Source organism: Epinephelus moara, chromosome 12 (assembly GCF_006386435.1).
Source record: "Epinephelus moara isolate mb chromosome 12, YSFRI_EMoa_1.0, whole genome shotgun sequence".
In the NCBI taxonomy this organism is placed as follows: Eukaryota; Metazoa; Chordata; class Actinopteri; order Perciformes; family Serranidae; genus Epinephelus; species Epinephelus moara.
Window position 1 is genome coordinate 14,936,270 of NC_065517.1, and position 23,031 is coordinate 14,959,300.

Consider the following 23,031-nt stretch of genomic DNA (forward strand, 5'->3'; position numbering starts at 1 on the left):
AACCCACTCACTGGCTTTGGTGTTCAGAGGGCATTTATTATAACTACAAAATAGAACCATTTAAAGTTGTCTGTCGCTCCTCTAAGCCAAAATAAGACATACAAGTCCCACCCCAGTGCTTAAAAAATTATTTGACATGCCTCCCCGTTTTGCACCACCTGCTCTCCCTCCCCTCATATATAACAAACGGTCCCTAAAAGTACACCAGGATTGTGTTCCCAGTATAACTGAAGTATTACAAGTAAAAATACACTTTTACAGTACGGATAATTTCAGAGTTTTATTATTAAATATACATATGTATTGTGTTATAACACTGTGTTACTATTAGAGCTGAAATGATAGTGATAAATAAAAATATTTCCTAGTTTAAACTTTTAAATTGTGACGATTTCATATTTTCCTTTGTCTCACATGACAGTAAATTGATTATCTTTGGATTTCTCCCTTTTGGACTGCTGGTCAAAGGGACGTCATCTTGGACTTTGTGTTGGACACATCTCACTATCTTTTATTTTTAAAAGAAAAAAGATTAATCGAAAAAGTAAACTGATAACTAATAGATAACACAAGATAATTGCTAGTTGTAGCCTTTATTTTGATTTTTTTTTTTTTTTTTAATGTGTGAACAAATGTGATCTGTTGTAACTGCCAAGCAACACATCTTTTTACAGGTAAGGTGAGTGATTGTTGCTTTAAACATTTTAAACTGAGGAACCACTAAAGACACAGATGTCAAACTGTGAGGGTGGACCATTTGTGGTTTCTGAGCAGAGTCAACCAGACAGCATGAATAAAACCTTGAGTAAGCAGTACAGACAGACCGAGAGGGAGGGAGAGCTGGTGAGTGAGCGAGTAGAGCGTGACATTTGGGTCTATTTGTGTTTGAGAGCGTTTATGCTCGATGACTCGTCCCTGTGTCATGTGATAAGTCAGCTAATACGATTAAACTGCAACTCATCTGACCACACCGCTTCTTGTTTGCAATTCTTTCACTTTCCACACGTGATCTTCCTCTTTATGAAATAACTAACTGAGTACATCTTATTAAAATAAGCTGGAAATATATCTCACACCAACAACATGAGCCTGCAGTCTTCAGTCCAGAGCCTTTATTGAGCAACACAGCTCATTGTCCTCAGAAATTTGAGTCAGATGACACTGTGTGGCTGAGAGCTACCAAACACCAATTTGTCACCGGGGGAAGGTCACGACCTCAGACTGCAGGATAAGTTGTTGTTGTGGCACTCTGAAATAACTCTGTCTGGCAGCTCTTCGTCTTCAGAAAGGTCACGGGCAAAATCGAAGACAGTGACGTAACTGAAATTGAGGCACAGCCCCCTCAATACTCAAAATCTAAGTGATCTGTATGTATAATGTATGCCTCTTGTTCATGTTTACAGTAGCTAATGTGACATACACAGCATGCACTGTGTAATTATGACACCATGTGTAAAAGGAAAGAAAAAAGATGCTTGCATTTCTCTCCACAGGTCAATTCATTCTTCAAAGAGTCTTTTCTTATTAAACTTCTAAAACTGCATCACAACTGTGTCTGTTAATGAATGATAACAGAAACAGCACACTGCTACCCTGGGCTAACCTATTCTTTAATTAGTGGTTTTCAAAAACTGTGGGGCGCTGCTCTCCAGGGGGGCTCATGTGACCCTGGGGTGGAAAAATGTGGAGCAGAACTAAAGTTGAATGAATCTGATTGATGTGGAAACAATAAACAAACAAGAGGGCTTTCACACCAGCGAGGGAAGTTAGCTAGGGACTGTACGTAATTTATGAGAGGGGAGGGAGTGGTGCAAAACAGTGGAGGGCACTTCAAATCATTTTTAAAGCAATGGGGAGGAAGTTGGTGGTAATTTTGGTAATTAATGGTAATTTTTGGGCTTTAAAACACCCTCAAAACTCCAAGCCGCCATTGGGTTTGAAAGGCATGGCTTCTTTCGAAGAAGAAAAAAAAAACAATCAACAAAATTACACCATTTATTGTAAGAAAAACAGATTTTTTTTCCTGGATTTTCAATTTCTGACAGTCCTTGAACACATTGAGTGCAATAAAGGCTTCCATCGAGGAACATAATCAAATTCTGAAATATATATATTTGCTCAAAATCACTTTGAACTATGTCTCGTGACAATGACAAAGGTTTTTAAACTTTAGCATTTTATTATTAACTTTAAACTTTCGTTGATCAAACGGCAAGTTTTTAAATTGGTATTACGTACACCTTGAGTCTGGCCACTGCTGCCACTTTTTAGTATGTTACGTTTATTTAGGAATTGAAGCTGTGGCTCAGAGGATGAGCGGGTCGTCCACTAATCAGAAGATCAGCGGTTCAATCCCCAGCTCCTCCAGTCTGCAAGTTTAAGTATCCTTGAGCAAGATACTGAACCCCAAATTGCTCCCGATGATGCTTCCATCGGTGTGTTACAAACTGAGTAGCAAGTGGCACCTTATATGGTAGCCTCAGCCACCAGTGTGTGAATGGAAAAAAAGCCCTATACAAGTGCAGGTCCATTTACCATAATTATGCAAATATATAACACCTGCTGTGTGTATGCAGAGGAGTACAGTCCCTTAATAAGTTTCATTTTGACAGCAAAGTCAAAGGAAAATACAAGCTGGAGAAATGTCTGACAAGAAAACTGATCAGTCAAACCTAAAGTCAAGACATTAAGATAAAGCATATCTTGCTCTGAGAACACTAAAAATATTAGTCTTTGAGATCCAGACACAAAGCCTCGACGTTTCATTCGCAAAATAGTGAAGTACTGTAACGTAAGACAAAGAAGATCAGCACATCCTCACATTCAAGAAGCTGATTTTGCTTGAAAAATGACTGAAACAATTAATCAATTACCAAAATAACTATTATTTTTTTCAATCACTTAGTAATTGCAGCTATAACTTCCACAAGGCTGACTCCTGTAAAGACAAAACAGGAAGTTTGTGTCCTTATAATGTTCTTTGTTTTCACTGTTGTTTTCACTGTCGATTAATCTCTTCAGATATTTCAATCAATTATCCCATCACAATTTCTGAGAGCTTGAGCTGATTTCTTCAAATGATTTGTTTTGTCTCACTGACAATCCAAAGATATGCCAGTTAAAATATAAGTCACAGAAAAGCAGCGATTACTCACATTTAAGAAGCTGGAGGCAACAAAGACTTGGGGCTTTTAGTTGATAAAAAACTGAATGAAAAAATCATATTACATTTATTCAAGGTTGCTCAACTAATTGATTCTGCTCCACTGTTTCCCCAATACTATTAAATTTAAATTTGTGTGGGGCAAGATTGTTTTTCTGCTTTCAAAGAGAAGGCATGACAGCCACTGTCGTAAATTCAGTTTAATCAATTTATGCCAGGTTAAATGGAGAACAGGACTGTCTCTGTTCACTGAAGGTCAGGTCTGAATGGAAGGAATCAAATAAAGCTCCAATAGTGACACACAATGTTAACACAGCTTAACCACTAAATAAAAGGCCAAAAAGAAATGATACAACAGAAAATTGGCTGAGATCCTTAATTACTAATAAAATTACAAACTAAAAATATGTATTTACAGCACATGTGCAGCATCTGGTCTGCATAGCTGGGCACACACTATCTGGGATTTTCAGTAATATTTCCTGATCAGTGTTGCTGAATTACAGTGTTAAAGAATTCGAAGGACAATGTTTAAAGCTGTTGAGACACATCAGACCTTCCAGGACAAGAAGCCCCGTATTTTTACTCAATGAGAAACATAGTTTTATTGAGAATATAAAAACTAAGTTAACTAAAGCTAGAAAAAATAATATATGTTTATGTTCAAGTGACAAAACCTCAATGTGGCCGAATAAATTATGAGTCTTGTCTGTTGGGAGGAAAGCTAGTCAGTAGCTAAGCTAGCAAAGCTAGTTAGCTATGACAAATGTATACATACAGATGATTATCCACTGTTATTTACATTAGTATACATTTTAGATTTGGTCTACTAGAAGTCCAGAGTCCTATCAAAGTTTTAACAGTGTGATGTGACAGGGTGACAAATACTGTGAGGGTGAGATGACTTTTTAAATTTAACTTCTGCTTTTTGCTTTTTGTTCATCATCTGTACATCCCAAACAGTCGCATCATAGCGCTGGTTTAGCTGCCAGCTGGCTATCTTGGTTTCATATACTCTATATAAATCTAAGTTGGTGATTAAGTAAAAAATGTTTGGATAAATAATGTTAATCTAAATAGCTCCTGCTCCAGCCTGACTTCCAGCCTGCAAGGAGGGGCTCTTGTCTGGGACAAAGATGTGGATCTTGCTGACACACAGCAGGAGCAGCAGCAGCAGCAGATTCAGCCTCATCAGCACAGAGATCAGATCTGCTAATGTACTGATAAAGCCCTGAGAGAGTGATCCATAAAAAAAAATCGCTTCACTTGGAAAACCCCTCCGCGATCATGTCAGCAACAGGACTCAGTGTTTGGCATGTCTGATGCTGGCTTTAACTACAAAAAAAAATCCAACAGTAATGACAAAACGTGATTTTTCAAAAGTTGTGAACATATTTCACCTGGAAGTCTCCACAAATATGCATCTCATTTTTTTGTTCACATACACAAACATTCACCTGGGACACAAGACCAAGGACAGCTATTAACAAGATCAATAACCTTCCTCTATTTTGCCTACATGGCCAATGATTTGAACGGTCAAACAAAAGCACGTTGAAGTTGAAAACATCTGTGATCACATCACACAGACACAGACTCGATGGAGTGTACTACAAAGCACCACAGCTATATAAACAACACCTACAGTGTAGAGTTTTTCCTGCAGAGCAATTAAATGTTCTGCTTTGCGGCTGTCATATGACACACAGGATGCATCAGAGTCACATGCACCTTGCTGCTCAAAAACATGAACTAAGTAATTAAGATTTTAACAGAGCAGTATAATGGGCTGGGCGCCTTATCAGGCTGCTCAAAGGACGGTCAACATGTTGGATTCTGGCCTGCACCTGCTCTGAACACACTGCACACATAATTTATCCTGCACAACAACACCGCAGCATACAAAGCTACAACAGGTTATTGTTCTATTTCCTCCTGTTACACCGAGTATGTCTCCTGTTGTGGACAAAGGTGACTCTTGCAAAACTGTATTTAAAGCTGAAACCTGCAACTTTACACAGGGTGTTGTCGCTTTGTGGAACTGACTGAGATTATGTTCAAAGTGCAGCAAAGATGGCAGAGCTGGAAATCAGCTTGCACAGAGCAAAACTGTTGTGATGTTCCTCAGGAGCAAGATGACAAGACTTTACCTGGCTTTTATTAGCAAACACCAAAACTGCACAACAGTTTACTGTGCTGTTAACTCTGGACTAGCCTCTCGTCAAGACAAATAAACACCAACTCTCACTCCCAAACAAGCAGGAAGCCAGGAAGCTTTTTGTACACCTGTGGACTGTACTCACCGACAGACTTGTCCGTTTTGGTGGTGAGGTCCCGAGCGCAGACAGCGGTGCCGGGGCCACAGCTGGTTGATGGTGAAGACTCACATAGCCTTAGTGTGTAGCTGACTTTATTATCCTGGTCTATAGCCTCCCATTTATAACTGCAAGACAACAAGGAATGGAAGAGATGAAGTAAAGAAGAAAAAGTAGATTTAAGGCAAAAATCGGACACACATTAAGTCTCAGCCCTGCAGCATTGAATCAGTTTTAGTCTAGAGACTTTTTCCTTTTTGTTGACTCACTGATTTACAGAGCTGTCAACAATGATAACATTGGTAAGCGCAGAACTTAGAATTACTTTTTGATGTATTTATTTTTTTATCAATAAATTGTTCAGTCTTAAGATGTCTGAAAATAGAGAATGATGCGGTGTATGCGGTGTGTGTGCGGAGTATTCTCTAAATGATTGATTGTTGTAGAATTTAAATTTAATCATTTTTCAAGTAAAAATGGCAAAATTATCATCTTCCAGCGTATCAGTTTTGTCAATTTGCTGCTTTTCGTTGACTCATAAAAATAAACTGAATATATTTAGAATCTGGAGAAAAAATAAGCAATTTCAAGGTGTTATCTTGGATTTTAGGAAGTTGTGACAAGTATTTTTCAATGTTATCTGACATTTAAGAGATCAAACAATTCACTGATTAATCAATAATGAAAGTAATTTTCAGCTGGAGCCCTTATGTGTTGCATTTTTGTCTTTTATGCTTGTTAATGCTTTGTCTTGTAACCTATGAATCACTTCCTACTTGTATACGAACAGACACTTAAGTTTTCCAGTGACTCTTTTGTCTCATTTTTACAAGTGTTGAGTATAAGTATATGTTTTATTGTCCTGCATGTGCAAAAGAATTAGTCACTGGTGGAACGGAACCAACTCTGATTAATAATTCTCTTACCCTTTCTGACCACTGAAAACCAAACCAAATATTCTCCTACTTCTTGAGCTGGAAGAACTCTTAAAAAACCCTCTTGGATCAACTTGAAAATGCATCGTCACAAAGCTGAAAACAAGGCTGTTTTTCTGACACCATGAAAAGTTGACTTTCTAGAGATACATGGTTCTTACAGGGCAGCCGGGCTACAGACATATGATGATCTTACAGAATATGATGCTGTAGATTAAACTACCCAACAGTATATAAAGGAGATACAATGAAACCAACCTTGAACATCTACAGCAGTAAAATGCAACATACACATTATAATGCAGCAGTGATATTAATGCAAACACATCAGACATAATAGTAAAACACATAATGCTATCAATACTTTTACTTTTGATACTTTATGTACATTTTGCGAAAGTAATAGATCTGAAAACTTCCTCTACTGCTGCCAACCACTAGCTAGTTATGAATATTATCATAATAGCATGAATGAATATGTACTGAAGTATTGCTGTGACCTACTTCTGCAAATGCCACCATAACAAGGAGCCTACATGCAGCCAGCTTGGCCTTACAGGTTAGAAGTTACCTGGTTATCATTACTGCCTTATTACTGCGCCAGAGTCAATATTTGAACAGCAGCTGCCTGAACAGTGCTCCACTAGCAGGAAGACAACACTGTATACAGGCAACAGCTTTTAATCCTCACTTTAGCTTTGATATAATTACACAGTGTTGCTCTCTGTTTTATAGCTGCTTTATGGAAAGGCTGTCATGCCATGTCCCTCTCTGAGTCATGTCATTTAACCAGGGCTGCAACTAAACATTATGTTAATTACCAATCAGTTGTGGTCAACAAAACATTTTACAATAGAGAGAAGATTTTGCTCTGATAATCTCAAGTCTAAAGTGACTTCATCAGATGTTTTGTTTTGGCCAAACAACATTTCCAAACCCCAACATATTACAGTCGAACACCTAAACTGAGAACTCCAGTATGTTATTTCCATGGTCTAGGAAAGTTCATTCAATATTTGTGAAAATGAGCTGCTGTCTCTCAAAGCTAGAAACCAGAGATGGAAGTCTCAAACTTGTGATGTCACAGGGTATAAAATCTGGAGCTGCTCCATAGACAATAAATGGGAGCCTGATTTGTGGACCCAAAAAACATTTTTTTTCTTTTTTCTTACAGCCAAATGCGCTTTACTGTATTGTAGTGTTCTCAGTTTAGAAACAGAAAATGTTCCCACATACTCAGATCATTCGCCTTTGTGCTCTCAGTGCCATCTAGAACATCTTTCTCCATTCATTGTCTGTGAAGCAGCTCCAGATTTTATACCCTATGACAGGGGTGTCCAAACTTTGAATAGGGGCCAGATAAAACAACGTGAAAATACCTGGGGGCCAACTGATTCTCGCATCAAATGTGTTGGGGAAAAAAAAGTGAGACAAATTCAACTATTTTTATCTTTTAGTAAACTATTACTAGGGGATGCTGATCTATATGATAGCCCCATCATTTTGAGGTGAAGGGTAAAAATGTTAAGTGATCTTGCTCAATTAATCATTATTGTCTAAAGGGCCACATATGGGCCTATGTTTTAAAAGTCAAGCCGAGGGCCAATTAAAATTGGTCTGCGGGCCTGACTCTAGACATGCCTACCCTATGACATCACAAATGTTTGGATTTGGGAAAGAGTTGTTCATCTTTACTAATATTTTTGCACTGTCTTGGACCAAAGAAATAACATGTAAGAATTTTGCAAATGGGTGTAGTTGCCCTTTTAACAGAGGCCATCATGCCATTGTCCCTGTCTGAGTCATGTCATGTAACTATGGCTGCAACTAACCATTGTGTTTGTTAACTTACTGATTGATCTTTCAAATATTTCCTCCATTAATTGTTTGGTCTACAAAACACTATAAAACAGTGAGAAAAGCCTATTACAATATATTTGAGCCTAAAGTGACCTTATCACATACATTATTTTGTCCAACCAGTATTCCCAGATCCCAATTTATTAAATTTAATATAATGTAACACCAAGTAAATCAGCATATCACCACATTTAAGAAGCTGGAAGTAACATATTTTTGCTTAAAAATGACTTAAATGATTAACAAAATATTTTCCAATTTATTATTTGGGGCGCGAATAATCGATATACTGATTATCCGTTGCAGCTGTGCCACTGTCCTCCTCTGGGTCATGTCAGTTAAACGTTGCTAACATCTATTAGCTTGTTAGCTAGTTACATGACACTTTTCACGCAACGTTAGCAGTTAGCTACAGTTAAGCTTGATAAAATTCAAAAATATAAACGTTAACGTCAACTGCTTTGACTGGAGACTATTTTGACTGCGTATTGGAGCTCATTTCATTCAATAGTAAGTTATCTGAATAAAACTTAACAAGCAGCACGTTTTTAGCACTCAAGACATCTATTATATTCATTCGCTGTTAGCTAGCTTACACCGCAGAGAGCGGACGCTGGATGTGCAAAGTTAAAAGTTGATAACGTAACTGAAACAAAGAGGCGACTGTTTGTTTATGAGCCACATTTAACAGGAGACGTTCGTATATTATAAAGGGGTTGTGTGATGTGTGTGAGCATGTCTATAATAAGCCAATAATCCACCAACTGACATATTTCTTAGCTAAATCTAGTTTGTAACGTTAGATGCGTGTACATAACATGATAAGACGCTGAAAGCTGAATTTGTTGTGTTGGTAGCTGCAGTGTCAGCCAGAGGTGTGTTTGTTAGCTATTACCTGCAGAGGTCCTGGTACCACGGGCTGATGTCCTCCTCCGCTCCGGACCGGACCGACAAACATCCCAGACACAACACTAACCACACGAGCAGCTTCAGAGGGGAGCAGCGGTTAGATTTACACCGAAATGACATGTTTACCGTGGTGGATAATAGTCTGTGGAGCCCAACTAAGACGACATGATATGGCAGAGTCTGTCTGCTCTGGAGCAAATCAGTAGGAAGTGAATGCACCACATGACAAGGCATCACATGACTCTCATGATGCTGACTGATGCCGCTTTCATGGTCTGTGGGAAACTGGATGAATCAGGTTTATTGCCGAGACTTTCTTTTCTTGAGAAAGGTCTGGTGAGCGAGACTAATTGCCGAGTAGCTGTTTACATGCTAATGAAACAAGATTTTATACTTTAGAAAAAGGTAGTACCACAGTGTAGAAGTTAAAGTCATACATTAAAAATGTTGCTTAAATAAAACTGCATCACAATTAGCATCGAAATATACTTACACAAAAAAAAATTCTTAAAGCACCAAAACTGAAAGTACAGAAGATATAAAGAGAAGTAGCCTTGATGATGTCATCAGGATTTTAAGTTTTTTAAGCAGAAAGCCTGTGTTACAAACTGAGTGTGGAGTTTGAACTATTTCTTTTAAAATAAGATATAATGTGAGCAGAAATACAGCGTGAACAGAATCATATATAGAAATGAATCATTAAGAAAACAAAACTAAAAGCAGTACCCAACAGAAAAAAAGGTAACAAAACATAACATCAATTAAAATAGAATTAAAGACAATTTTTCTACTTGGCTTGTGACAAAAGGCTCATTTAAAGATTTTGAAGATATCACATACATTTATCATTTTCATAGCTTTTTTTCTTTGTTTTGTGAGGACGGAATCGCTGATAAATGTTCAATTTCCTTTAAAAATCCACAGAAATGTTTTTTTTCTAATAGTAAATTTACATTTGTGAATGTGAAATTTGACAAAAATAAAAATGAGATTAATTAAAAAAAATAATATCTTTGTCATAGTTATCATAGCACCAAAATACAGCATTTCTATATATATTAAATGGTAAAATCTGAGAGAATGTTGTCAGCTATTAATTTAGTAATATTTTTCCACAGCAAATTTGTACATAAATAAATAAAAAATAAATAAATAAGCAAGTTTCAGGATGTAATTCACAAAAAGAGCAGATAATCTATGGATCAGAGTTTGAACTACATGTGCATTTACCAGGCAGGGATGATCTCAATGACAACACTGTACAGTAACGTGAAGGGAAATAGTGTTTTGAAGGACTGACCTAAAATTGAGGATATTGCTGCCTCTGCTGCTACAATTGTAACATGTCTTTACAATTCAGTTTCCAAGGATGCTATGGCTCAGGTGGTAGAGTAGGTTGTCCACTAATCACAGGATTTGCTGTTCAGTCCTCTGGTCAAGTTGACCCAGGGCAAAACCTCACCATTACCCCTTCTAATTATTATGATGTACAGTTCAGTGTCTGCATCTTCAAGTGTTTTTTTTTCTTTCTCTTTAAAATAATATATCTAATATTTGTAAAATATTAATGATGTCACTTCAAGTTAGAAATTGAAACACCCAAAATAGTCATATACTCTAGTCTGGGGTCCATCACACAGAGTATGAATAATAACTATTAACTAACACACTGCCTATAAGATTAAATGTACATTTCCAATTGGAACATATATGTCCTCTGTCTATATGGCACCTGAATGCAGCATTAGAGATGACAAGACCAGCGCGTCATTCACCTCCTAGTGTTATCAAGTAGTCAGGTGTTCACTTACTAAAACAATAGGTATGCAGCTCTACCAGTTATGTCCTGTATGTTCAGTGTTACCTGAACGCAGCATTCCTCATGGCGCAGAGCCAAACACTTCATCGCAACAAGTGTCTTATTGCGTCCTCTAGTGGCCATATTGGACCATCACATAAACTCTCATTACTGACGGAGGAAAGAAGGCTGAGCTTTTTCATTTCTAGCCAGCTGTCCAAACAGTCATTGTGGGATTTTTAGGTGTTTTCCCTCAGATATATTCTCAGTCTTTATTTATTCAAGAATCTGGATGTGTTTATCCTTCCAACTCTCTTCTCTGCATTCATTAATTTCCAAATTCCATACTTGAAAAGCTCATTAAAGAGCTGCCAGGGTGTTCGTCAAAGTATTGTTTGGAGCATTTTTGACTTGGCCGTGGTGGATAAAGTACCTGAAAGCCACATTTGATGAAAAGGTAACATTGCCTATTAAAATACTGCTTGAGTAGAAGTCTTAAAGTATCTGATATTTACTATACTATCAAAAGTAATTTTATTCTAATAAATGCAATAAAGTGGTTAAAGTCAAAGTATAATTAAATGCTGGTAATTAAAAAGAAAGTGGTCAGAATTTGGAGACTTTGGAGGTTAATGTCGTCATAATCTGTACACCACCTTTAAAATGAAACTCTTCTTCACAACTTCAAGGATTTAAAGAACAAAATCTAGTTTTTCCTTTCCTCCCTTCCCTTCATTCATCTGTCACTCTCTTCCTCCCTACTTCCTTCCCTGCTTTGTAGTAAGAAACTAAGATGCTTAGGGGAAATGTATCGGAGTAAATGTACACATTTCATTTAGGAAACGTAGTCAAGTAAAAATGAAAGGGGGCTTCCCTAGAGCACTCGTCTTCCATGCTCAAGGTCCATGCTGGGGTCTGCGTCAGCAAAGGCTCCCACCATGGGATCAGATTCCTTAAGGATAAAGAATAACTCTGGAATCTGGGCCAAGTCCTCAACGAGGGCACGTCTCAAGCCCGTTGTAGACAGGAGGCTCCAGACAAAAAAGCATAGTCAGTCAAGTAAAAATGAAAGTTGACAGAAATGTAAAAACTCAAGCAATGTACTGATACTTCCAAAAATTCTTAAGTATAGTAATGAGGTATTTTCACTTTGTTACATTACACCACTGATGACAGGACATGCAACAAAGGGCCCATTCCAAACTCGGGGATAGTGTAAATACATAGTCAGCATCTTAGAGCCCTCAGCCACCAGAATTCCCCTCCTGAACATCTGTTTTTGATCTTTATGAGACCACATGGCTTTCACTGCTCACTACTCTCTCACAACACTTGAACATTTCTGAATGTATGAGACACATTAAAGAATTAAAAACAATAACATTTGGACTTAAAACTGATGCTAGAAAATGCCCTCTATGAACACTTCAAAGCACAGGTTCACAGTTTCCAAGTCATGTCTTACATTAACAGTCAGGTGCCTACGTTGAAATGTGTTGCTCACAGTCCTTGTTCTGGCAGTCTGAGTTAGCCCAATAAAGTCTTCCACAGTTAGTCATTTTACAATAAAATCTTCTCTCTGAGTTTCCCCAGACTAGAGCTTGAAACAGGCTTATCGGCAAAGCTTCAAGGAATTTATTTGCCTTGGTATTTGGTGCATTCTGTCGACATAATAAGCAAGAGAAGGGAAACAAGTGGTGTTACACTCAAGAGTCATAATATAAAATAGAAATGTACTATAAAAGTATGTATTCTAAATGAAAAATATTGACTTAAGAGTATGTAAATGTTCACAGTATAAACAAAGAGATGTGCAGTCTGCAAAAATAAAACTGGAGCGCCCTCTACAGTTCAGACTGCAGTTGGAAGGTCATAATCAGTGTGAAGTGATCACACCTGTTGAGGAGCCTGATGGTAACTGGATTGTCAGATCTCTGTCAGAAAGCCAGCAGAGGCTTTGGATTCACAGCTTCTGCCTTTATTGAAATTCATTGTGTTGCACGATGTGGCTTCTGGTCTTTATCTGCACGTTGACAGGTACCAACTGAAACATTCAAACTGCAGACAGCCTGCTGAACCATGATTATTATTATTTACTTTTTGGTTTTATGTAGTTGTTGGTGGTGTCCCTGTACAGCCGAGCCAGGAGGCCACCAGTCACGCCCCAGGTTGGTGTTCACTGGATTGATTTGCACTGTTTGAAATATACAAATTATTAATGAGGAATCATCTGATTTCTGTAGATAATGTTACTGTCACTGCTATGCATGGTGTGCCGAAGCCAGCAAAAACACAAGGTACATTGTGCAGTATATTTAATTAAATAAACATAAATGAAATAACCTTGTTACTACCCTCATTTCACTGGATTTCTCTCTGTCAGCTGGTGTCGTCCCGTTAAATGACACCCACAATGTGACTAGTCCTGCCCCAGGTTGGTGCTCACTGGTTTTCAAGACTTGGGATTTCTTTTGTGTTTTAAACAATGTGATTAAATTCTCTGGTTTTTGTAGGTGTAGTTGTTCCCATGCTTAAACCACAGCAAGCCAGCGCAGAAACCTTGGAAGGTAAAATATGTTCTAAATGTTAAATATAACAAAAATATAACAAAAATAAATCTATAGATGTACGATGACTGTTTTTATCATGTCACAGAGCTACAAGAGGAATTGGTTGTCCAAGAGGGAGACATGCTGATTCAGGTAAGATGGAGAACTTATTTATTTATTTATTTTTTTAAAAGTAGCCTACTCTTAAAGTACCAAAGTAAATCTTTCGTCCGTCCGTCAACCCGTAATGTTGTAGCTCTTAAAGGTGCGGCTAATTCCAACTATCTTATATAGTGCTGGGTAACCTATAATACTACTATTATAATTTATCAATTGATTTTATATTTTAAATTAATAATATGACCCTGAACTATACCTAATGTTATCCAATAAATGTAGTGAGGTATATAGTACAATATGTGTTTCCAAAATGTATTTAGTGGTGTAGAAAGCCTGTAAAATAGAATACAATGACAATATATTAAAGTACCTCAAAAACACAGGAAATCATGGTTGATGTGAATAATTTTTAAATATATACTGTGTGATTTTGTTTCACTTGAGTTTTGGCAGGAAGGTCTTCTAAATGTTGGCACTGCAAGACTGTATATTATGCAAGTGTTCAAACAAGTGCAGAAGTTATTAGACATTAAGATTAATTGCTGGAAACAGGATTCAAACATCAAACTAAAGTGATTAAGAGTGTTGAAATGGTGGTAATAATATCTAACTGTTTGGCTGTCTGAACTTACAGGAGGACAGGAACGCCGTAATGACCCTGTGGGCAGAAGCCACCGTGCCTTACATCATCAGTTATGAGCTGGGTGGGTTGTTGTTGTTGTGCTCTGACACGTCCTCATACATACCGAAACAACAGAATAGGTAGATTGGCAATGACTCCCAGAACAGCATATCGGTGTATGACTGTTGGAGTGTACCTGCTACAGATGCAAGGTAGCAGTTTGGTTAGGTTTAGGAAAGGATCATGTTTTCTGTTAAAGGGACAGTCCACTCCAAAATCAAAAGCACATGTCTTTCCTCTTACCTGTAGTGCTGTTTATCAGTCTAAATTGTTTTGGTGTGAGTTGCCAAGTGTTGGAGATATCGACCATAGAGATGTCCGCCTTCTTTTCAGTGTAGTGGAACTAGATGGCACTCTGCTTGTGGTGCTCAAAGTGCCAAAAAATACATTTGAAAAACTCAACAGCAATGTCCCTTTCCAAGAATCATGACCCAGTTAATCAAGATAATCCACATCCTTGTTGTGAGCAGCATCATGTGGGAACTATTTTCTTTCTACTGAACTACACCCACCAACTGTGTCACAGCGCAGAAGGAAGAGTGCATCTACTCATGGACAAGAGGCTTGTGCTAGTGTCAGAGCAAGATGTTAATATTAATGGCGTCCTCCTCAAGCGAGCTGTTATATTAGATAGCTAAAGCTTTGGGCACCACAAGCTTAGTGCCATCTAGTTCCCCAACATTCAAGAGAAGGCACACATCTCTACAGCAGATCTCTCCAACACTCTGCACCTCTCACACCAACAATCTATATTGAAAAACAGCACTACAGGTAAGAGGGAAAACATGTCTTCTTGGTTTTTGGGTGAAGTGTTACTTTAAGTTAAAGTAAGTATACACTGACTTTTGGTTTCACACAGGACATGACCAGCAGTCTCCTGGGTAAAAGTCCTGTGTTTTTTGACCTATCTATCCACCCCGACCTCCTGCATACGCTGACTTTGTTGTTCTTTATACTGCATCCCCTGACCTCTTCTTTCGTTCCCATCACGATTACGTATTGCTAATAATTAAGAATAATTAAGTATTGCACAGACGATTTGTGTTTGGACAGTGACCAGGTCTAATGTTTGACCACTGACATGCAGATGACGAAACAGTTTCTTTGTTTTTCCTCCACCAGCTGATCAAGAGTTTAACATCCTCACCGCCTTCAGGATGATATCAGATTTTACCTGCATTCGCTTCATACCACGCACCACGGAGCTGAACTACCTGGAGTTCAAGAATGGCAAAGGGTGAGAGACATTTCTGTTAAAGGGTCAGTTCATCCAAAATATTAAAAAAGCATTTGTTTCTCTTATCATTAATGGTATCTTGCCGTGCAGAAAGATTCTGTTTTACTTGCCTTGATAAGCACTTTTCAAAACCCAAATTACAAAGTCCCACAACGGCACATTAACATCAATAAACTTTAAGATGATTATCGTAGATTTTATAATAAAGCAACCCTGGTAATGTAAGATTGAAGAAAATAAAGACCAACTAAGTAAAATTAGGAGAAAGCCTGCAACTCTGTAACAGACTGTTAGAACTGAAAAAGCCTCTTGGATGAGAGGCGGAACGGCTTCAAGAAACTTAAGTCGAGTTGCCTACGTTATAGCACTTAAGACTTAAAACCTGGTCAAGTAAATCAATCAGACTTGTTTGTCTTACTGGTTTTTGTTCATCTCTCTAGCTGTGCATCCTTTGTTGGTTGCCGAGGAGGAGCCCAGGCGGTGTATTACGCCCGCTCGTGCAGCGTGGGGAACCTTTGCCATGAGATCGTTCATGCTCTGGGGCTGCATCATGAACACACCCGCAAGGACCGGGATCAATATATCAATGTGCAGTGGCAGAGCATCATCCCTGGTAAACACAGTAATTCCCTGTATGAAAAATACTGTCACCAAACTGTTGGTACATTTTGCAGACTCATAACTGCACTTATGTCTTTGGCCACTTGGGGGCAGAAGTCGACTGTGACGGCCCATCCAGGTGCTCTGGACTTGTTTATCCAGAGACTGGGTGGGTCGTCACAGTCGACTTCTGCCCCCAAGTGGACACACTCAGTTCTGACACAATATTATTTAGTTTAGTTGTTTAGTTTTCAGCTAAAGGGATACATGAGCAGACAGAAAGCATTCCAACAATATTAAGCTATATTTCACAAAAATGAGACATAAAAAGTACTTTAGATTTCAAAGATTAGTATGAAACATTTGAACACAGCTCCTGTGGTTTTAACATTTCTGCATGACTGGAAAAGACCATGGTGTAATAAATAATTTCTGATTTAAAGGCAGAGAAAAGAACTTCAAGATGAGAAGTGGAAACACTCTGAACCTGCCGTATGACCTCGAGTCCATAATGCACTACGGAGAGTAAGTCTTCACCTTTTTTCTTGTATATAAAAATGTTTTTACATTTTATCCTACTGCAATAATTTTGTCTGTCGAAACTGGTTTAACAGGATAATATTGAGCACCAAGCCGGGGTGAACAAGATAACTTCAAAGTCCATAGCACATAAATTTGGCAAATAGTCTTCTGTTTCGTTGCAGGTATTTTTTCAGTCTAGATGGAAGTCCAACGATGTTGTCAAAGTACAGCGGAGTGCAGATGGGTCAGAGAACACATCTCAGCCACCTGGATATACAGAGACTGAACAAACTCTACCACTGCGGTAACATCCTCTTCACTAGACTACAGTTTCTCATCATATCTGTTCTTGTGTGTCAGTTCAAGCAGACAGGAGGTATTCCATCAATACTAAGACGTGTTTTTGTTTCAGACGAGCGGATGAAATCGATGTATGGATGAAATCAGTGAGCGGGCTCCCTCTTGGTTAACCTGCATTTGCTGTGATATTTAATAAAATCATAAAACCCTTGCTCTGTTTGCTGGTTTTTCATACCTGCCAGCCCAAATACATCAAATTAAACCATACAGCTGAAAAAATTGTATTGCTGTGATGTAAATTTCAAAACAAATTACAGTAAAGGCGCAGACATTGTTTCAACATTGGGGGGGACACATGACATGAGGGGTTTGGGCGTCCTCTGCAAGAATGTTTTTAGCACTAATTTGTGACTTTTGTGCATCAATTTATGGTGCAAATGCATAAACCGTATAAATATATAAATATGTCCATATTCAGAGCTGATCTTAATATTCTACCCTCATGTATGTAAATAGGAAGGAGGAAAAAAATAGTAGTACTGCTCAATATAATGCAACTTTAACTATGACCTCATTAATATATAATTTACAAGTTTTTAACTGTCACTAAAACCTGATCATAAACTTTGGAAAAGTAGAATTTATGGTAGAGCTGTTGAATTGAATTGCAATAGATTGTACAGATGTGCCTATTTTAGTGTATGTGTGTATTTTAACCCAAGCAGCTAAACCTAAAATGTACAGATCTTTAGGGCATTTTTAGGATTGCATAACATTCCTCAGAGTATTAAGTGACTGCAATGGTTTATTATGTCTACAATAGCAGCAGGCATACACAGAACTAGCAGTAGGCATTCGTTCCTCTTAACAACCATTGTCCTGCCTCCTGTACATAAACCTGTCTGACAGACGACCTACAGTGTGAGCCGGCTGGTGTGAGAGTCTCTGTGTTGTCTGTAGGAGGAGCTAAGAGAACAGACTGTCTGTTGTGCACTACGCAAGAGTTGCAAGGAAAGACTCACCATCTACCATTCACTCACCTGGCAGACAGAAAATAAGTCTGTAAGTTAATGTGCGAGCAGCATTTAAAGGTAGGACAGATCACTTTTTTTCTAACATTGTAAACTTCTAATACTTTGACATCTATTCTTATGCTAGTATTGCACATTTTAGTGTTTTCTCCATTAATTTATCCTTCTCGATTTGAAAAAACATGTAAATCTGTTTCTTGCATTACTCAAATTTTGACATTCTATTGGAAACTTCTTGAGGAGATATGTGTTTATCATTATTTTCTGCAGTAGTGTTTTTTGGCTTGTAGAAATAATTACTATTATGTGTGTGTGCGTACATTTATTAATCTAAATCAGTCTGAAATACAGCACTTTTCCTCTAAATGTGTTCAGGTAATGAAGTGACAAAGTTTAATTTGCTTGTTAGAGAGCTGGCACACTGAAACCGTGTGTAATCCCTCCGTCTGTGCAGACAAAGTGTCAGGTTTATTTGGGCTTCTCAGATTTACCATGTAAATGCTCTAGCTCACACAAAAACACGGTTCTGTGACACCAGCCGGGGGATGAACAGTTGAACTGTTCATTTGTAATCATTTCTATTTGGACTGGCTTTATTTCTCTCGGGACGTGGGGTGATTTTAACATTACTTGCGCTGGTCAGTATGATGTCAATATGTCTTTAATGTCTCAGTGTTGAGATTTGAGTTATGACTCAGAAAGGGAGTGCGATTTCTGACTAAAATTCATCTCATGCAGCAACTCTGAAAGCTCTGATATCATTGACACACGTTTCTCTTCTATGTACCTGCTGTATCTCCAGTTTAGGATGCTGCATGGCTGCGGCCCTGGTGTTCAGACTACATGACAGAGGACCAGAGGTGGTGAGGGAGGTGCTTCTGGAGCGAGGATGGGAGGAATATGACCAAGAAGAACAGGAGGAGGAAGACTGGAACCTCTACTGGCGGGGCTCTGCGTTTCGCAACTCAGAATATCACAACCTGTTACCATGGCAGCGCCTCAACCACCATCCCAAGACCGCTGGCATCACACGCAAGGTGATGATGGTCACTTTCCTTTATCCTCATTATAATGTAAAATCCATTGGAAGTATCTAGGTATGTTACCTGGATCAGGACAAACACATGTAAATGCAAGGTGTAATTGCAGAACACACTCGATTTTAATGAGATCAGATCAGCCAGGCAACATACAGTACGGAGGTGGTCACATTGTGATCAGATCTCAGCCAGGTGTCAATGCAATCTGTGCAGTGACCACGTTCTTAAGAAAAAAAGCCGGCCAGAAAGTTGAAAGGTCTCCAAATTCGGCCTTCTCCTGCCATCTTAAAGGGGACCAGTTACTATGCTTTTCCTTAGTTCCTGTCACATGTACAGTATAATGTTACAATGTTCGAAGTTCATATTAAACATTGCCAAAGATAAACGGATGTAAAATTCAGGTCTAAACTGTTCTGATTACTCTGTTTCCAGCAGATTCTTTCTATTTTTGAAAGAAGCTGACGTCAGCTGGTGACAGATTTCTGTGTACAGTAATCTGTTCCAGGCACACTACTGTAAGGGCCGTTTCATAGTTGACGCACACAAGGAGAGCAAGCGACGTGAGCAACGCACTTTCTTTCATAGTCAACACATTCAACCAGGCAACACGGGCGACACTTGAAATGCAATACATCGCTTGTGCAGTAAGGGGTAGCATAGTCACCGGTGCATTCCGGCTAGCTAGTGCTGCTGTAGCTAGCTAGTACTGCTATTTTATTAGAGTGCAGTGTGGTAGAACTGTCATATAAATGGGGGTGTGCCCGTACGAGTTCAAGTTTTTCCTCCTCGCCCGCCATATTTCATGCCTGCTTCTTCTGTGAATAACAAAAAGTGGTTAATTTCAAGTACATTGTTTGCATTATCATCCCCACTGGCAACGCATGGTATTACATGCGCCGCTGCGTCGCGTATGACAAAAATGGACAACACATTTTGACACGCAAGCATGCATCATGGCGGCCAATGCGTCTCGAAGACTGACCAATCAGGGCAGAGTGGGCTTTTTCAGTAGGGGGGCTTCAAGAGACAGGTGCTAAAATAGAGCACCTCAGAATGAGAGTGAATACCAATGCTCCATCAGACAGTACGATGAAACACTGAAGCATGTAAACATATTCCAGTAGATACCCATAATACAAGTCTGAACCTGAAAATGACCATAAAAGGTTCCCTTTAAGGAAACCAGCAAGTAGAGCAGTAGCTGGCAAGTCGTCCCTCTAAAAGGGGCTCAGAAATAAATGATGTCCATTCATAGAATCATTTCCTTGAACCAGAATGCACAATGTCTATTAACAAATCTGCCAGCCCAATTAACTAATTTGTATTTTGGGATCTGGTCATGGTGTGAGCACAATCGAGATAATGGGGTGTAAATGCAAAGACCCACTGATCAGGTCAGAAGTCATTATCCAGATACCGATCACATGTTTATACCATGTGTAAACTGAGACTTTGCAAATACCACACCAAAAAAGTTCAAATAATCTCACTCTAAAAGAATGATCTGTCTTTTTTGTTAAGGATTACTTGGCACGCAACCTGAGGAGAATGCGAGCCACATTTGGTTCATCTCTTTATGACTTCAGTCCAACTGCCTTCATCCTCCCCAACGACTACACCCGATTCCTGTCTGAATACAACAAGCTGCGTCTGACCAAAGGACCATCAGTCTACTGGATTTGTAAGCCTGTGGATCTCTCCAGAGGCAGAGGGATCTTCATCTTTGAGGATATTAAGGACTTGGTTTATGACTGCCCCGTGATCGTACAGAGGTACATCTGTAACCCTCTGCTGATCTCCGGCTACAAGTTTGATCTGAGGATCTATGCGTGTGTAAAGAGCTTCCATCCGCTGACTGTTTACATCCATCAAGAAGGCCTGGTGCGCTTCGCCACTGAGAAGTACAACCTGTCATCTCTGCATAACCTGTACGCTCATCTCACCAACACCAGCATCAATAAGTTCGGCCCCTTCTACAAGACTGAGAAAGAGCGAGTGGGCCAAGGATGCAAGTGGACCATGAGCAAGTTTAGGCATTTTCTCCACAGCCAAGACATCAATGAGCTTCTTCTGTGGCAGAGAATCAGCAACATCGTCACTCTGACCCTCCTCACCATCGCTTCCTCTGTCCCCTCATGTCCAAACTGTGTGGAGCTGTTTGGCTTTGACATCCTGATTGACGTCAAGTTTAAACCTTGGCTACTGGAGGTCAACTACAGCCCTGCGTTGACTCTGGACTGCCAAGCAGATATTACCGTGAAGAAAGGGCTAATCAGCGATCTGATTGACTTGATGAACTATACATTGATTGACAGTTTGAGAGAGAAGGCTTATCAGAGACAAGGGTACAAGCAGCCTTGTTTTGATGCTAACCACCCCTCCAAGTTAAAAGAAACCAAATTTCAGAAGCAAAGGAGTGGTAGCCAGTCCTCTCAGATACTCCCTCTAATAAAAACTCATCACCAGCCTAAAAAGATGAGCCTAAGACGATCCAGACAACATGCTTTTGTAGCCGAATACCAAAGACATCTTCCCCCTGTTGACTTAAACAAGATATATGCCACCAGCAGCAGAATAGTTAACACCACAGTCAACAAAACCCACACCAACAAGACCTTAAACATGATACTCGGCCCGCATTCAAGGACAAACGTGTCAGTTGTAAACAGACAGACGGTTCCAGCTCCTGCACTGTGGCTGACAGACAACAGGAGTCTCCATGTGTCTGAGGTTACCAACCATGACAACACTGAAACAGAAGCTGAGACAGAGCTCTCGGGAGAGACAGACGTTTCCTCTTTGATACAAGATATCCCGGTCAACGGGGTGGGACTCAGATGCCCGGCTGTGTCCTGCAAGCTCCCGAATATTTACAGGTATATACAGTGCTGTTGTAGAAATTCTGTGTAGTAATGCTTGTCTGCAAGAAAGATCTTCACCTGTATTAAAGAGACATTTTAATCAAGTTTGCATTAATGAATTAAAATCTAGGGATGACCCTGAATAGTTAACTAATCGATGATTCGATCTAAGCAGCCTGATTCCGCTGCCAATCTCACCGTAGAATTGTCGCTGCCTCAGAAAATGTGGTTATAAAACAAAGGATCATTCCATTTCAAGCTATACAGGGGTGCTGAGTGTCTTTTTTCCCCAAATAATTGCTTGCTATCTTCCAGTAAATCATGATACATGTAGCCTCTTTTGGTATAAATGTGTTAATCAGAGCACTCACTGTCAAAATCAGCAGGGGGCGGTGTGTAGAAACATCTGTTTGTGGCTTACATCTTCTACCCCTATTGAAATCACTATTATTATTACATCATTCTTGGTTTAAGTGATGACTTTTAATTTCTCTTGACTAAAATGTTATTTGGAAGCTTGTCCAAAGACCAAATGTTGGGCATTATGCTGAGAAGACATTTCATGGCTTGAAAATTGTGAATTAAGTGTCCTGATTCAAACAGCTATTGGCTGGTATTTTGTGTAAAGAAACTGGCTTTTCAAAAAGTCCACCGATTTTATACCATAACAAACAAATGTTGTGATTGTTTCACAGTGGGAATCACAGACCAGTAAGGATGGAGAGATCCACAGCACTGAATGGACAACATATCCCTCCGCTCAGAGTTGGAGACTTCATTCGGACATTCCCTTTTAATGCGGCCACTCTGAGGGCCTCACAGCATGAACTGGATGTTAAGATAGTCATACAGGAGCTACACAAGCTCACTGCTCAGCTGGCCACAACGGGCAGGAAGTTGAAGAGAAAACAGGCGGAGATAGGTGGTGAGGAAGATTTTGATTCACTGCTGTGGGGGCCAAAGGACCCTCCGCTGCTCAGTCAGTGCTTCAAACCCACTTGAGAGGCGTTTCATTCTTTTTGGATTTGTTGCTAAGCCCTGACTTTTTTTCCTTAGATTTTCTTTTCAGTTTCTTTTAAATCTAAGAAAGTGGAACATATCACACCTGA

At 39.2% G+C, this 23,031-nt stretch overlaps 3 protein-coding genes across 8 annotated transcripts in view; 2 read left to right on the forward strand and 1 right to left on the reverse strand.

The window, feature by feature from the left end:
- igf2r (insulin-like growth factor 2 receptor) overlaps window positions 1-9,400 on the reverse strand; it is a 53,590-nt gene extending 44,190 nt beyond the window's left edge. For both annotated transcript variants that reach the window (XM_050057641.1, XM_050057640.1), the window contains exons 1-2: window positions 9,169-9,400; window positions 5,467-5,606 (exon numbers count right to left, since the gene is read on the reverse strand). In XM_050057641.1, the coding sequence (XP_049913598.1) occupies window positions 5,467-5,606; window positions 9,169-9,302 (274 nt within the window). In that variant the 5' untranslated portion in view covers window positions 9,303-9,400. The remainder of the gene's footprint in view (window positions 1-5,466; window positions 5,607-9,168) is intronic.
- Window positions 9,401-11,356: 1,956 nt separating this feature from the next.
- LOC126398366 (hatching enzyme 1.2-like) lies at window positions 11,357-17,201 on the forward strand. 5 transcript variants are annotated; one of them, XM_050057647.1, is made up of 12 exons: window positions 11,357-11,437; window positions 13,095-13,148; window positions 13,224-13,277; window positions 13,364-13,414; window positions 13,494-13,547; window positions 13,636-13,682; window positions 14,284-14,353; window positions 15,454-15,568; window positions 16,009-16,181; window positions 16,612-16,693; window positions 16,873-16,994; window positions 17,103-17,201. In XM_050057647.1, the coding sequence occupies exons 3-12, from the start codon at window positions 13,244-13,246 to the stop codon at window positions 17,129-17,131; spliced, it is 777 nt and encodes a 258-aa protein (XP_049913604.1). In that variant the 5' UTR covers window positions 11,357-11,437; window positions 13,095-13,148; window positions 13,224-13,243; the 3' UTR covers window positions 17,132-17,201. The 5 variants fall into 5 exon arrangements, with proteins under 5 accessions (XP_049913604.1, XP_049913599.1, XP_049913600.1 ...); XM_050057642.1 differs by lacking the exon at window positions 11,357-11,437 and adding an exon at window positions 12,899-13,017; XM_050057643.1 differs by lacking the exons at window positions 11,357-11,437; window positions 13,364-13,414 and adding an exon at window positions 12,899-13,017.
- Window positions 17,202-18,836: 1,635 nt separating this feature from the next.
- Window positions 18,837-22,979, forward strand: ttll2 (tubulin tyrosine ligase-like family, member 2). The gene is made up of 3 exons (XM_050059028.1): window positions 18,837-19,058; window positions 20,583-21,937; window positions 22,618-22,979. Exons 1-3 carry the CDS (start codon window positions 18,837-18,839, stop codon window positions 22,922-22,924), a joined length of 1,884 nt encoding a protein of 627 aa, XP_049914985.1. The 3' UTR covers window positions 22,925-22,979.
- The last annotated feature ends 52 nt before the right edge of the window (window positions 22,980-23,031 follow it).